The sequence below is a fragment of the Gasterosteus aculeatus genome, chromosome 12, assembly GCF_964276395.1.
Source record: "Gasterosteus aculeatus chromosome 12, fGasAcu3.hap1.1, whole genome shotgun sequence".
NCBI classification, from domain to species: domain Eukaryota; kingdom Metazoa; phylum Chordata; class Actinopteri; order Perciformes; family Gasterosteidae; genus Gasterosteus; species Gasterosteus aculeatus.
The window spans coordinates 23668575-23685111 of record NC_135700.1 but is presented as its reverse complement, the minus strand read 5'-3'; the positions used below and the strand labels follow the sequence as shown (position 1 = coordinate 23685111).

The following is a 16537-nucleotide window of genomic DNA, read 5'->3' as shown; positions in this document are numbered from 1 at the left end:
CACAGTTTACTCAACGATATTTGGTTTCATGAATTCTGATCACAAGATCGTTGGGTAAAAAAATAGGAACTAGACTTTAAAAAAAAAAAAGTTTTACTTCTAATAGTTGCCAAAACCTAAGCAGTTCAGTTATTTTAGTTTGTGACTTCCTCATCCATTGATTTTATGAATGTATTACATCTATCGGGGATTGAGCCAAACTAAAGTGAATCAGTTAAGAACTGTAATCGAGTACAGCTTTAAGGTATTTGACCTTGAGTGTTTATTGTATGCTAACTTATATAAAGCAGTAAACATTGGTCCACCTCAAACAGCAACCGTATGAAATGGTTTAAATGATCAAATCCTTAAATATTGATCCAGTAACGTAATCAAACCCTATGAAATACGGCCTTACTGGTGGGTCCACTGGAAGGAAGGGCGGCTCAGGAGAACCAAAACCAGGACTGTGGAAGGCAGATCCTGCTGCAGCAAAATCGGGGTTTTCTAAACGGAGTCTGGTGCGTAGAAACACTTACACGTTTGTCCACACGGGGGCGCCGACATCCCACAATAAACCGCATAGCGCTCCTAAGTAACGTTACACGTCTCATATTTTTGCCTTATTTTATCTTAACTGTTTTAGTGCCTTTGATTCCCCCCTATTTAACACCGATTATAAGCAGGAAAGTTAAGCTGAATATCGCACTGCTCCTCCGGCCCGACAGGAGGCGACAGACCGCCAAACATCCGCGTCTTCACCCCGAGCAAACAACGCCTGGGAACAAACATGGCGGCGTCGCTAGTACGGTTTGTCCGCGGAGGTCTCGGCAGGAGTTATAACCGTAAGTAGACTAGAAACCCCTTTTAAATGTTCACCCACCTGCCGCAGCGAAGCATGCGACGGTTCCAGTGTATTTTCCTGCCTGTGAAAACGACGCGGTTTTATTTTGTAACAGTCAAATGTGTTGGGTTTGACCTTCGAGCTAGCTAAAGCTAACGTTAGCATGCGCCGGGTTGAATAACACCGACGGTACTGTAGGTGTTATCTTTATGCGACAGTGGAATTGAACGGCATTAACGGTCTGACACGAGTGTTGCCGGTAGTTCTGCGCGTTTTCTTCCATCGCATCGCTGTCGCTCACATCGCTACAGCTCTGTGGTCGTCGGTGGCGTGTTTATGCTGCCAACGTTGTTTGTGGTTTCCTTCCTCCCCAGTTGCAAAGAGTTCGTGTGTCCTCCAGCAGCAGAAGAGGCTGCAGGGCTCCATCACCGAAACCAGACGTGAGTACAAACCAACTGGTGCTGCAGTGGCACAAGAGCTACTGGGATATTAAACAGTTTGAAGTTTGTATTAAAGCTGTCAGTCGTTCATCTCCTCACTCTGGCCAATCATTGCACGCGTCGGTCAAGGTGCGGGCCCGGGATTGGTCGAGCGGGGGGGGGACCGGGGGGGGGGGGGGGGGGGCGGGGCTTTTAGCCGTTCGGTGAGAAAGAAAAAATCAGGGTTGTTCGACCCGCACTGTCTGAAGAGAAGCGTAAAGCTGTAATCCCGTTGCTATATTCACCGTGACGATCATTACACCAACGTCACGTACAATGACCCCCTAAACAAACAAACAATCCTCATGGAAAAACTATTTCTTTACTTATGAGTATGTGCTGACTCGATGATTCCTCCATAACCTCTGGTCTCCTCTGTCCTCCACGCAGCCACCGTCAGGCCCAAGGATGCCGTCACTCACAGCCAGCTGGCAGCGTTTGGGGAGTACGTGGCTGAGATGATGCCCAAATACGTCCAGCAGGTCCAGGTCAGTTCACACAACGTATGAGGCGTCGTCTCTTCATCGCTTGCAACGTGACCGCTTCTCATATGACGTCTGTGTGTGAAGCGCAGTTTAAATCAGCTAAGGCACCGGCTGAATAGTGTTTGCTCATGTGTAAATGATTGTGGGTGAGTGTTTTATGCGGGTTTTGGCTGCTTGGCCTCAGCTGGAGTCGACAAGGCTGCAACCTCTCGAACACCTCAAGCGTTTCAAATGCAATATTCAAAAAGGTGTTTGTGTGTTCAGGTGACCTGTTACAACGAGCTGGAGATGATGATCCACCCCGACGGGGTGATCCCCGTGCTCACCTTCCTGAGGGACCACACCAACACCCAGTTCAGGAACATGATCGACCTGACGGCGGTCGACATCCCATCCCGGCAGAACCGCTTTGAGGTAGCTGACACTCAAACTCAAGTTAACTCAAAGTGCTCGTATGCGGAGGCCGTCCTCTTCATCTGAGATGTCATCTAAACATTCTCCTTGTGTGCGTACAGATTGTGTACCACCTGCTGTCGCTGCGCTACAACTCCCGTCTGCGCATTAAGACGTACACGGACGAGTTGACGCCAGTGGACTCCGCGGTCTCCGTCCACTTAGCTGCTAACTGGTACGAGAGGGAGGTGAGTCGCCACCTGGGGGCCCGGTCCGACGCCGTCTTACACTCCGCTGACAGCCAGATGAACTGAGCGTTAAAGTGTGTGTGTGTGTCTCCTGAAGGTTTGGGACATGTTCGGCGTGTTCTTCGCCAACCACCCGGACCTGAGGCGTATTCTGACGGACTACGGCTTCGAGGGTCACCCCTTCAGGAAGGACTTCCCCCTCTCGGGATACGTGGAGGTACTCGGACGTCGGGAAGAGAAACCGTTCTGTGGTCAATTCGATTGATTATTGATGGTTGCTATGGTGATAACACACGGCATTGGGCTCAAAGTGCTCACCAATGGGGTAGAGCCGGCTGTTGGCTAGTCAGCTAGCTAGCTTTAGCTTTTTCTGGCCACTGGTTGGACACAACGCTGCTTCTGTTTGGGTCATTTTCTGCCTGAACACTTCACACAACAACACTAGTTCTGTTGTTAAATAAGAATAAAATCACTTCCCCAAGACCCCACAGTATTTACACCGATGTTTCTCAAAGATTAAAAAGGTGAAATTCCTTTAAATGATCTTGTCTCTGCAGGTGCGTTACGACGACGAGGTGAAGCGAGTGGTGGCGGAGCCCGTCGAGCTGTCGCAGGAGTTCAGGAAGTTTGACCTGAACACGCCGTGGGAGGTGTTCCCCGCCTACCGGGAGCCCAAAGAGGCCGCGCCCAAGCTGGAGGCCGGCGACGCCGCCGCCGCCGCCCAGCCCGACAAGAAATGAAGCGCCCCTCTGACTTGTCTGTCATGTTTCATTCTGGGACCGAACAAACCCCAGCTGACATATTTATGTAAATAAAAAATAGTGATAAAACCTCATCATTTGTGTATATGTTCCTTTTTCAATGTCTTTATGATCAAATGTTTGCAGATACCTCAGCTGCACTACGTTGTTGAACATCTCATTCCAAACTTGATTTAAATTATTTGCTGTTTTAACGGCACATCTCTGCGCTTTTGGGACAATTTTCTGCTGGTTTTCAATTTAGTTTGGCAATTTCACAATATACTCATGCTGTATTGAAGACCTGAAACTATAGATCATGTTTACTGAGCGAATACATCAAGAGAGAAGTAGTTATTTTCTCATAAACGTCTATGGGAGCAGAGGAGTCGCCCCCTGCTGGTCACTACAGAGAAGTAGAGTCATTTCCTCATAGACGTCTATGGGAGCAGAGGAGTCGCCCCCTGCTGGTCACTACAGAGAAGTAGAGTCATTTCCTCATAGACGTCTATGGGAGCAGAGGAGTCGCCCCCTGCTGGTCACTACAGATAAGTAGAGTCATTTCCTCATAGACTTCTATGGGAGCAGAGGAGTCGCCCCCTGCTGGTCACTACAGAGAAGTAGAGTCATTTCCTCATAGACGTCTATGGGAGCAGAGGAGTCGCCCCCTGCTGGTGACCACACAGAATGCAGCTTTAACACACAAAGCTTTGATCAGTGATTCTGTGCACAACCTGGCCAGGGAACCAAATCACACGCACCCAACAGGTGCATGCTGGGTATTGCTACCATGTTAAATGATCATGGTGGCCTTCAACCTCACTGAGGAGCTGATCTTGCAGTGAGGCTTTACTGCTGGTTGTGGAGCGCTGAGCACAACGTGGTAACTGTGTGTTATGACCGTCTTCACGCTGCATCGGGGATGTTTTATTCTGCTGTTGATTCTCACGCAGCAGATGGTGCTGCAACACACGATATAAAATATAAAATGAAGATTCTCTTTTAACAGCTGCAGATTTCATCGTTCGTTCACATCATGGATACAAAAAGACTGTCATTTTTTTATTTTGTCAAACATTTCCATTGAAGCGTTCATCGTACATGTAAGAAATACTCAAACATTTTGCAGTTTTCTGCAAACACCTGGGTCAAAATATTTTTTGTTTTTATACATATTCTTTTATATTTAAATTTTCCATCATGGTTGTATTTGTAATTTTTGGGACACATAATTCCCTATTTTTCTGAGCATTGTTTTACTGTATGTTTTGACCCAGGTTTGTAATACAAGAGACCGTCGATCTTTAGAAAGAAAGAAACATCCAACACAACGTCAGTTACTGCGTAAGCGATCCACCTAATAAAAATACACATTTAACAGTGTAAAGCTGGTTTGTTTTTTATTCACTATTTTATGTTACAATCATGCATCACACAAGTGCTTCAGATGAGTTTTACTCAAATCGCTTCACGCACCACGAAGTCTGACCACAGAAATGGAGAAAAAGGAGCAGAGCGTCACGCTCGTTCAAATCAACAGCGCAGCGGCCATTTCACTTTATTTTTTACACTAAAGAGCTTCATGCAAACGTCACCGGCAGCTCGTCGCCTTCCAGAAGAAAAGAGCGACCGTCATAACTTCCACCATCCTCTGAACATCAAAGACAGGGACGCTTTTTATGTCTTTTTATTTTGTTTTTGTTTTGTTACATTGGAGCAGAAACGGTCTTTGACGAGGACAAAGATGCATCACAGGAAGAGTTCCCCTTTAAAGCAAAGCTCCTCACCTCCATGTGGGACCACCCAACTCCCCCCATCAGTGCGGCCCGTCAGCCCGAACTACAGCTTGAAGATTTATTTCTCCTCTGCGAAACATGAAACATTGATGATCCCGATGTGGCGTCAGCCAGGTGGTCTGTGGATGAGGTGGAAGCAGGATGTGGAGAGTCGGGTCCACGCGGGCCGAAGGGTCGGGGGAGGGTCCCGCCGCTGCCTGTGACAAAGTGACAAAACCCCGGGACGGAGATTTTCATTCATTCATTCATTCCGACGTCTCTTTGGCTCTTTGACCGGCCGGTTTTCTGCACACACACACAGTCCAGTCCCCCGCTGCCCCGGCCCGGCAGCTAGGGCTTCTTGCCCGCGTGTGATTGGCTGCTGGTGCTGCCGGCGGTGCTGGTGGAGTTGGGGAAGTCCGGGTAGACCAGGAAGCCCGTGAAGGTGATGTACTTGGCGTGGTTGCTGTACGCCCCGAAGCCGTCCCTCTGGTGCGAGTAGAGCCACACGGTGTCGCCCGCCCTCAGCGCCAGCATCAGGCTCTGGCTCTGCAGCGCCTTCTCGCCCTGGCTGTCGTCGTAGATCATGGCCTGCACCTCCAGGCGGTTCTTCATCAGCTTGACGGACAGCGTCTTCTGCGGCAGCTTGCCCACGTTGAAGGAGAAGTAGTAGGCGCCGGCCACGCGGCAGGTGAACAGGCCCTCCGTCACGTTGAAGTCGCCGCCGATGTTGACGAAGGCGGCGTCGAAGCCGACGGGGCGGTGCTGCGGCAGGCCGGCCTGGTTGACCCCCACGATGCTCTGGGTGCGCCCCACCGAGAAGGCGGATCTCTGCCCGTCCGCCTCGTCCTCCTCCTCCTCCTCCTCCTCCTCCTCGTCATCCTCCTCCTGCGCCTCCCTCGCCTGGTCGTCCTGCTGCTGGGGCCGCGGGTGGTGGTGCGTCTGGAAGCCGTAGGTGTCCGGGTAGACCAGGTAGCCGTTGAAGGTGGTGTAGTGGCCGGTGTTGCTGTAGAGGGCGTAGCGAGGGTCGCCGTGGAGACGGAGCCACACGGTGTCGCCGAACTCCAGCTGCAGCATGACGCTCTGGCTCTGCACCTGAGGGGGCGGAGAAGAGGGATTCACGTCCGCACACCAGCCGCAACCCCGTCAGCCCGCTCGGCATTCTGGGGGAATTTGCACGACCCCGGCCAGAAGGATGAGGACTGCGCCTACCCACCTTCCGCTCCTCGCCGGCGTTCTCCTCGTACACGATGGCCTGCACCTCGTTCCGGTTCTTCATCAGCATGACGGACAGGTCCTTGTGGGGGAACTTCCCCACCGTGAAGGAGAAGTAGTACGCGCCCGCCACGCGGCAGCGGAACAGGCCGGCTTTGGGGTCGAAGTCCCCGCCGATGTTGACGTAGACGGCGTCGAAGGTCACGGTCATCTTGGGCCCGCCCTCCATGCTGTTGGTGCGCGCCACCGAGAAGGCCGAGCGCAGCTCCGCGTCCTCCGACAGCCGGGCCAATCCCAGCGCGCGGGGGGCGTGGCCCAGGCACAGCAGGCCAATCAGAGCGACCGCCGGGAGCAGCATGGCGTCTGCGGGACGAAAGCGTTTTGTTAGTGATGGAAAGAAGCTGCTGCAGAGCGACGTGGAGGTCACCTCCATGGCGTTAACATCCAAATACACCTTTATGTTAAAACCAACTATGTTGTAGATATTTTTACTTTCTCTCATCTCATTCTCTCATCTTGACAAAAAAGACAAACTGTCTCATTGTCCCCTCTGATGAACCAATAGGAAGACAACACACTGTTAATCCAACCCCACGACGATAACGCCTTTTTTATGTTGAGCTTATTCCCAATAGTCCTCATGTATTGATTATTAGCAGAGTGGATCGATGCTTCCAGGAACCTTTCAGAACATCCTCACTGCCACATCCGGTGTTATCAGGAGTACTTCAAGAAGCCACAGAAGAGAAGCGCTGTGATGAATCACACTTTGTTTTATGCACACATGTTCAATACTTTATAAATTACACCAGATAAATGCCTTCAGGGGCAGTTAACAGGATTTTATCCTCTTTTCAATGACTAGTAAAATACAATTTAAAAAAAATACAATGTAAAAAACATTTCAATGACTAGTAAAATTTATAGAACCACAAAAAACGTTCTATCATTCATAACTCATATATGGGGGTGTGTCATCCCTTGCCAACCTGTCAGTCACAGTAAGCCCCGCCCTAAAGCATCTCCTGCTTCTAAATGAGCATCATGTTGTGTTGAAGAAGACTTGAAACTAGAGACTGAGACCATAAACTCATGTTTACAATGTTTACTGAGGGAATAAATCAAGAGAGAATTAGAGTCATTTCCTCATAGACGTCTATGGGAGCAGAGGAGTCGCCCCCTGCTGGTCACTACAGAGAAGTAGAGTCATTTCCTCATAGACGTCTATGGGAGCAGAGGAGTCGCCCCCTGCTGGTCACTACAGAGAAGTAGAGTCATTTCCTCATAGACGTCTATGGGAGCAGAGGAGTCGCCCCCTGCTGGTCACTACAGAGAAGTAGAGTCATTTCCTCATAGACGTCTATGGGAGCAGAGGAGTCGCCCCCTGCTGGTCACTACAGAGAAGTAGAGTCATTTCCTCATAGACGTCTATGGGAGCAGAGGAGTCGCCCCCTGCTGGTCACTACAGAGAAGTAGAATCATTTCCTCATAGACGTCTATGGGAGCAGAGGAGTCGCCCCCTGCTGGTCACTGCACAGAATGCAGCTCAAACAGATGTACTATTCTATGTGTTTTGTATATTGTTGTGTGTTGTCATAGTAGCGATGCATCACTAACAAAGCCTTGCAGTTACTTACTGTTGGAACGAAATGTTCTGTTTGTGTGTTTTATTCTAAATCCACCTCTTTTTAATTGGGAGGTGATTCCGGCGGTTAATTGTGCACGAGGCACAGCTGAGTGTTTTTAGTCTGGATTCTTTGGCTCTGCAGCAGCAGGGAGGAGGAATCAATTCTGCAAGAGCGGAGGACGCTGCACTGCAGACATCCCAAACGGCAAAACGCCGCGCCGAAGAGGAGTGTGTTGGTGTGTCTGCGTAATGGCGGCAGCTAAAAAGTCGTCGCGCCGACCGTCTGACGCTTCAGTTCAAACAGCAAGGAAAGAAAGGATCAGACAATCTCGCCCGTAATGAGCACCCATGGGAGCTAAGCACATTTTAAAACTCACACTACCTACATGCCTCATCATTTAATAGGACTATCACACGGTATTATGCGCTTCTTAAATAATAATAACCGTATATACTTTTGATGGGTCACATTGTGTTGCATATGTTGCATATAACTAATTTAGTTTAGTTTGGGATGCTGTTGATGCTTCAAGAGGAGCCCCGTGTTATATGTCCATTGATTTCCCACTTTGATGGAATACAGAAAAAGACTGAAGGCGTCGTGGTGAAGGACGTGGCGGCGGTCGGCCTCGCTGACCCCGGTGGCGTCAGGAGAGCGAGGCGGTCTCAGAGCAGCGATCACTGTCGGCGTGGACGGGGAGCCCCCCCGCGGTGCTGCTGATGAAGGCCTGCAGCGTGGGGAGGCCGGTGTGTGTGTGTGTGTGTGTGTGTGTGTGTGCGTCACATGTGAAGTGAAGGGTGGAGGTCTGCTGCAATGCCTGCTGGGAAAAACACAACCCTGCAGAATGTCAGCTGTGTTCAGAGCACGATTGCAGGATTGTGTCCTTTTCATACTTTTCAGTAGTATTGAGATCTCTTACTTTGAATAACACCACTTTTGGGATTTTGATCATCACTAACCTGTCAATCAGATTAAGCCCCGCCCAAAAGCATCCTCTCCTTTATGGTCTTTAACTGGAGATGGCTGCCTGGTGTTGGGTCTGTCTGTCTGTCTTTTGAGTTTTTTCCTCTCCCCCCTCCTGGTTGTCAGCTGGTCTAGTTGAGATCTTCAAGCAATTCCTGCTGCTGATCTTCTTGATTGCCTCCACTCGCCTCCAGTATTTAAGCCCGGTCTGATCTCCCAGTCTTCGCCACTTCGTCAGTTACTCTTGTGGTAATCTGCTTCCCGGCGGCTGTTCTTTCGAACAGTATTTTATTGCTTAACTATTAGTGCTGGTATTGCTGTCCAGGATTTAACTCCCAGCCGTCTGCTTCTTCCCCAGTTTTACTCTGTGTCCTGCTCCTCCGCCTCGACCAGCTCTTCTTCCCGCCTCGCCAGTTCCCCTCCGGAGCTCCAGCATCCGGCATCCAGCCTCCCCAGTGTCAACCTCCATCTACCTGTGTGTTCAAATAAACAGTTCTGTCTGCCGAGTGGATCCAGGTCTTCGAAAAAGTGCACCTCCTTCGGTCTCCAAAAGGTCGGCCTCATTTTCAGATTTGACCTTCATGCATTTTTCAAAGTACACCAGGTGTGTGAAGAGAAACCTTTGATGTTCCATCAATTACTTTTTATACCAAAGTTAAAATTCCAACCTGTGGCTGCGCCTCACTTCAACTCTTCAATGCTTATTGTCTTTCATCCGGTCACAGCTGAACCTGAGCTGGACGTCGTGTCTCCCACTGAGCTACGTCTAAAAATAGAGGACGGAGAGGGGCGGGTCCCTCCTCCCCGGAGACGGATCAATAACTGATGATTGAGACGGGGATGAAAGGCGGGACGGCCGGAGGAAGCTCGGGAAAGAGACGGAGAAAAATGGCACAAAAACAAGAAATGTTGGATGGAGTGGAAGTGGAAAGAAGTGTGAATGTGTGGGAGGTCGTTTGGCTGCTGTGTGTTACTTTGCAGTGGACGTACAGTAAAAGTGTGTGTGTGTGTGTGTTTGTGTGTGTGTGTGGCCTAAATATGTTTGTTGAGTGGGAGGGCGTGTGTGTAGGTTGCTTTTGGAGAAGAAATGTGCGACTGTGTGTGCGTTTGTGTGTGTTTGTGTCTATTATAGTGCGATTTGTGAGTTCAGGAGTTGTGTGTGTGTCCTACATAACGTTGCAATGCATGAGGAGTGTGTGTAGAGGAGCTTTGTTTGTACTCGCTACGCTCAGCAGTCTGCTGGTTGAGTTACGATCCAAAACACCAGGAGGCATCAAAACAAAATGTCCTGTTAAGAGGACGAGTGGAACCGCCCCGATGTCCTCGTCCTTTGACCACTTTACTCCTCAAACATCACAAAGCATCACGTGTTAAATGTCCTCGTCTTTAGATCACTTTACTCCTCAAACATCACAAAGCATCACGTGTTAAATGTCCTTGTCTTTAGATCACTTTACTCCTCAAACATCACATGTTAAATGTCCACGTCTGTCGACCACTTTACTCCTCAAACATCACAAAGCATCACGTGTTAAATGTCCACGTCTGTCGACCACTTTACTCCTCAAACATCACAAAGCATCACGTGTTAAATGTCCACGTCTGTCGACCACTTTACTCCTCAAACATCACAAAGCATCACATGTTAAATGTCCTTGTCTTTAGACCACTTTACTCCTCAAACATCACAAAGCATCACGTGTTAAATGTCCTTGTCTTTAGATCACTTTACTCCTCAAACATCACAAAGCATCACGTGTTAAATGTCCTTGTCTTTAGACCACTTTACTCCTCAAACATCACAAAGCATCACGTGTTAAATGTCCTTGTCTTTAGATCACTTTACTCCTCAAACATCACATGTTAAATGTCCACGTCTGTCGACCACTTTACTCCTCAAACATCACAAAGCATCACGTGTTAAATGTCCTTGTCTTTAGATCACTTTACTCCTCAAACATCACATGTTAAATGTCCACGTCTGTCGACCACTTTACTCCTCAAACATCACAAAGCATCACATGTTAAATGTCCTTGTCTTTAGACCACTTTACTCCTCAAACATCACAAAGCATCACGTGTTAAATGTCCTTGTCTTTAGATCACTTTACTCCTCAAACATCACAAAGCATCACGTGTTAAATGTCCTTGTCTTTAGACCACTTTACTCCTCAAACATCACAAAGCATCACGTGTTAAATGTCCTTGTCTTTAGATCACTTTACTCCTCAAACATCACATGTTAAATGTCCACGTCTGTCGACCACTTTACTCCTCAAACATCACAAAGCATCACGTGTTAAATGTCCTTGTCTTTAGATCACTTTACTCCTCAAACATCACATGTTAAATGTCCACGTCTGTCGACCACTTTACTCCTCAAACATCACAAAGCATCACGTGTTAAATGTCCTTGTCTTTAGATCACTTTACTCCCCAAACATCACATGTTAAATGTCCACGTCTGTCGACCACTTTACTCCTTAAACATCACAAAGCATCACATGTTAAATGTCCACGTCTTTAGACCACTTTACTCCTCAAACATCACAAAGCATCACGTGTTAAATGTCCTTGTCTTTAGATCACTTTACTCCTCAAACATCACATGTTAAATGTCCACGTCTGTCGACCACTTTACTCCTCAAACATCACAAAGCATCACGTGTTAAATGTCCTTGTCTTTAGATCACTTTACTCCCCAAACATCACATGTTAAATGTCCACGTCTGTCGACCACTTTACTCCTCAAACATCACAAAGCATCACATGTTAAATGTCCTCGTCTTTAGATCACTTTACTCCTCAAACATCACAAAGCATCACATGTTTAATGTCCTCGTCTTTAGATCACTTTACTCCTCAAACATCGTAAAGAATCACATGTTGTCATAGCGGATTTCGTCAGCTTTTAAAACATCGGGTCGTAACTTTTAGGTCAATCTCTAATCCATTTGTGTGACGGTGCTGGTGTGCGTGCGCTCTAACATTAGTAACACCTGTGATTAATGTTAATGTTTAATGTCTCCAGGTGTTCACGTCAGAGACGTGAAAATGCTCCACAAAGTGGAACCAGGATTTGAGTCCTCTTATTGTGGTTTGTTCACTAAATTAATTACTTAATTAGTAAATAATTAATTAAGCTCATTCAACTCATTTAAAAATATTCACTCTGTTTACATCATAAGCTCTTTGTTTGAGCAGAGATCAAATCGGTTCTCTGGAGCGGCTGTTTCACTATCGGTGAGGCAAGCGTGTAACCTCACCGCCCCCCCTCACCCCCTCACCCCCTCACCCCCCTCCTTCCATCTCCCCCTCTCATCAGATCAAAGCCACACAGAGAGAAGCATTGTTCCGTTGTGCAGCCGAGCACGATTTCTGACGCCCAAAAAAGAACAATCCACCAAAGCAAGAGATCGGACACACACACACACACACACACACACACAAACACACACACACACACACACACAAACACACACACACACTCACACTCACACACAGTCACACACACAGTCACACTCACACACACTCACACACACACACTCACACGTTCAGATAAAAGGGATGAATGCTCATTTGCAAAGACTGTTTGAGTCCCGTGTCTCTGCAGCAGGGGACAGTTAGCGTAGCTTAGCACGGTCTCGACCACCAACACCAATTAACACGTTCTGCGTCTTTGTATCTGATCGGTGGGCAGCGTCCTTGTGCCTTTGCATTGTGTCACCATGTTGACTGTATTTTCGGTGCTTTGCATTGTGGGTCTGTAACCGAACTGCATGTCACTCGTTCACACGTATAGACACATATCAAAAATCAATTCTGCAGAATAGTTGTTCTGACTATAGAGAACTGGCTATACGTAAACTTATTTATACTCACTCTTTATTGATGAATGAATATCTTTCGAGGCTTTGGTGAAACTCCCTGAACCACTTGAATATGTTTAAATCACCTTAAGCTCCATAATTGTTCCACGAGCGAGAGATTAAAGCCCATGTTCTCATCTCAGCAGAGGCCAAAGGGCTCTGCAAGATCGCCTCTGTATTCCATTCACATTCAGGACTATACAGTATTGTTACTATGATCTTTAGTTAAGAATCCAACCTTTCCGGGCGTTTAGTCCGACACGCCAATCATCAAACATCATTTGTGTCGAGGCAGAAAAGGTCCACGTTCAGCCGTCACAAACCGCCCATTGTGGAGCTCAGAGCCGACCGGCCATCTCCCAACAAGGGGGGGGGGGGGGCACTGCCATCTCCAGTGAAGCGCCCTCTGAATATGAATATGTCTGTTAGAACGACTGCGTAAAGCCTCAGAGACACAGAACCAGCAGCTCATCCTCCTCGCTGTGGGGGTCACGCCATCGACACGTTGGGGCCGTCTCGTTGTTTATTTCCTGGACTTTCATCCTCAGATGGAAACAAACGGGCCTCCAAAGGAAAGATAAAGTCGCCGTTGACGTTGTGGTAGAGAAAATGAAAGTGAACGGGTCTGTTCTTGGTCCTGATGCTTTAGGCGCAGGTGGTTTGAAAGCTGTGTGCACGGAATTAAAAAGTGCAGAAAAACATGTTTGCGCGTGGACGAGGTCATAAACTGTCCACAGACTCTATGAGGGAAGTGGACGTCGTCTCCAGCTGGAGACACATTTAGAATTCCAGGGGAGGCGGTTTAGTGACGCTGTGCACGTCTTTGGTAGCAAACCATGTTTACTAAGGCAATAAATCATAAATCAATCATGAGTCATTGTCTCATAGGCCTCTATAGGACAAGAGGCGTCGCCCCCTGGTGGTCAGGAGAGAAAATGCAGCTTTAAGGCATCGTACTCTTAAGTCGTCCTCATTTACTTGAGGTACAAGAGTCTATAATGAGTTGATTTCACTGTGGGACACACGCAGAAGATGCACAACCCCGCTGGTACATTCCAGAAGCTTTCCACATCTTTCATAAAAGAATCCAAGTGTGTGTTACCTGTTTCTCTCAGGAGCAACTGACCGATTCCAACTCAAGAAACCTCCCAGGACGAATTTAGAAATGTTCACACATCGCACTTCAAAATGTCAAAATATCCACGTCTAGTGAGATGGACAGCAAAGGGTTGGTCTGGTGTTATGAATAAATATTTTCTCACCGCAAAGGCTTTTCTTTTCATGCTGTTGTTTAGCATCTAAGCAGTTGGAATGTTCTTCAACTGCTTTCACAGAGAACACAAGATTTAACCTCCAACCAGAAGGTGTAGTTTTTAACCCTGAAAAAAGGGGCGTGGATCAGATCCACTGCTTCCCTTCTCACGTTTCAAAATAAAAGCCCTAAACATAAATGTCTGCCAGTGAAAGCAAGGCAGTAAACTGAAGTGACAAGAATAAACCATAGACCTGCATTCTCTGCCGTGACCAGCAGGGGGCGACTCCTCTGGTCCTATAGGAGTCCATGAGAGGCCGAAAAACCTTTTACTGAACAGAAAGAGCCTCTGAGGACAAACAACAGTTGACCTCGGACAAACCGCCCGAGCGGCAGGATCCCGCTAGTCGGTCCTCTTCCAGCCGTGAATCTCTTCATAGGTTTATTTAATAACGTTTCACCGAAGTGCTGCAACTGGTGTTTGTTCCTTTCCGATTGTTATTCTTCACAGTCGCCTGTTTCTGAGCGGGAGAAGTGACAGCAGGCTCCTGCAGCCTGAACTGAAACACCCTTTGTTGCCTGCTTTATATTTATAGATTCCCTTCACGCTGCCTCTGGGTTTTTCTAAACCAGGTTCTAGATCGACAAAAGAAAAGAAAACACGGTACCGGAACCAGCTAGAACTGTTTCAAAGCGCGGCGCTGTGTTTTCTACGGTGATGCACCGCAGCGCTCCCGACAACGTCGGGAAATACAGACGCCATTGGTGCCCCTCGCCGGCAGCACCGGCGGGTCCCGGGCAGCCTTCAAAAGCCTGCTCATCCGCAACCTGCTGAGTTATTTCAAAATAAAATCCAGACCCGGTCTGAATGATCAGACGTATGCGTGTGCTGCTTTTACCTGAAGGTCACACACGCACACGCACACGCACGCGCACACGCATTCATTGAGCTACCGAAGGATTAATGAGCATCAGCAGAAAGCGATGCTGTGTAACAACAACAGCTGCCACGTTAATCAGGGAAATGGAGCAGCGAGATGACGGCTTCTCTTTTCTTCTTTGACTTACAAAAGCATTTTGTTGCATTTAATTCTGTTTCTTTCGGGGAGGAATAACAACACGAAGCACTAATGCCTCATAAACATTTATGAGCTCACTGATTTACATCCAGACGTCCGAGCTGCAAACATCCTAAACTTGAACTAAAAGACTCTGACGCATTTGCTTCCTGCTCTGTAAACATATATTTAAAATATATAATGAGGCAGCATGTAATGTAACATGATTACATTGGTATACAAATTGCTTCAAATAATAAAATGCTTTTTATTTCAATATACCAAGTTTAACAGAACACACAAAATATGTTTGGACTCATTTTTCTTTCTATGATATTACGTTTAATTTTTACTTTTATTACTATTATTAGTTATACAACACTCAACGTTAGTCTTTTTGTATTTATTAAAATGGTTCGGCTGAAAATACTTTATGTTCTATTGTAATTTTAAGTTTCAACAACTTCTCCACATGACGCGTTACGCCGTCGACACAGTTGGTCGTAAACATCTCTGACGCTGTGAGAAATGTTAAAAACAATACTGTTTGCTTTTCACATGTTATCAGAATGTTCTCCTTTACGTTCTTCTATTGGAGGAATATGTGTGAGGGAGGTGAGTCACGCTGCAGCTCCACGCTCCTTTTCTTGGGGGGGGAATCAGCTAAAATAAACACCTCCACCCTCCAAACCTTTCTCATTGCTGGATCTTCTCTCCATTCCGCCTTTGGCTTTGTGACACCACCCGTCCTCCCCCTCCTCCTCCTCCTTCTCCTCCTCACTCCTCTACGAGTGCACTAAGGATACAAAAGCAGGAGATGCTACAATCTGGCGATCGAGCGACCTGGTCACTTGGGACCAGATATCAAAGGGATGGGGTAAAGGGGAAGGGGTGGGGTGGTGTTATCTGACGGTGCAGTGACAGACTCATGCTGCGGTCCTCCTCATTAGTCCCCCTCCTCCTTCTCCTCCTCCTCCCTCTTTATCCTCAGCACTTTTCACGGGGCTGTTAGCTGTGGAGACCCAGATGGCTGAAGACCTGGACGGGTGGAGACCTGATCGGGTGGAGACCGGAGTGAAAGGAAAAGAAGCAATACGGAAAAGCCAGAAGGAGACACGGAGGTGTGAGCTCGTTGACGGAGGCAGATCCATGTCTAAGATCTCCGCAAACGTGGTCTTGCAGAGTTCAGAGGAGAACCTCCTGCAGAAGAAGACTCGAGCAGAGAGGAGACGAGGGACACCAGGAGACAGTGATGGAGTCTCACTTGGAGATTCACACAGCAATAAAAAGGAATATCAGAGATATCTCAGTGTGCTCGATAGCCAACAGGTGGACGGCTGAGATTCATTCCAGCGCAGCAGGACGAGTTCCTTTGATCCAAAACATCAACGACGCGTCAGCTTTTATTCTCAGATCCTCAGAATCAAGGGGCTTCTCTTTTAGAGCTGCTATCCCACCTACTGACACTCAACAAGGAGTAATCCACCAGAGGAGCAACAGAGACAGACGTTCCCCATTATAATGGATAATCCCTTGAGGGCTTAAACATAATGTGTTGTATTCGCTCCGATTAAGTTATCGGTACATGAACAAACAAACAGTAAATGAG

General features: G+C 47.6%; 2 protein-coding genes across 2 annotated transcripts in view; one reads left to right on the top strand and one right to left on the bottom strand.

Annotated features, from left to right (window-relative positions):
• Positions 1-544: 544 nt before the first annotated feature.
• On the top strand, positions 545-3263 carry ndufs3 (NADH:ubiquinone oxidoreductase core subunit S3). The gene is made up of 7 exons (XM_040164375.2): positions 545-824; positions 1198-1263; positions 1693-1790; positions 2052-2201; positions 2303-2428; positions 2526-2645; positions 2986-3263. The coding sequence occupies exons 1-7, from the start codon at positions 770-772 to the stop codon at positions 3166-3168; spliced, it is 798 nt and encodes a 265-aa protein (XP_040020309.1). The 5' UTR covers positions 545-769; the 3' UTR covers positions 3169-3263.
• Positions 3264-4219: 956 nt separating this feature from the next.
• The window catches only part of c1qtnf4 (C1q and TNF related 4), a 15972-nt gene continuing 3654 nt past the window's right edge, over positions 4220-16537 (bottom strand). The window contains exons 2-3 of the mRNA XM_078085919.1: positions 6160-6521; positions 4220-6038 (exon numbers count right to left, since the gene is read on the bottom strand). Of these exons, the coding sequence (XP_077942045.1) occupies positions 5295-6038; positions 6160-6516 (1101 nt within the window). The 5' untranslated portion in view covers positions 6517-6521 and the 3' untranslated portion in view covers positions 4220-5294. The remainder of the gene's footprint in view (positions 6039-6159; positions 6522-16537) is intronic.

Bases quoted from the DNA above. Each gene is read 5' to 3' on its own strand.
- ndufs3 (XM_040164375.2), top strand. From the start codon at position 770: ATGGCGGCGTCGCTAGTACGGTTTGTCCGCGGAGGTCTCGGCAGGAGT. The intron at 2,202-2,302 runs GTAGCTGACACT...GTGTGCGTACAG, and splicing joins CCCGGCAGAACCGCTTTGAG to ATTGTGTACCACCTGCTGTC. The intron at 2,429-2,525 runs GTGAGTCGCCAC...TGTCTCCTGAAG, and splicing joins CTAACTGGTACGAGAGGGAG to GTTTGGGACATGTTCGGCGT.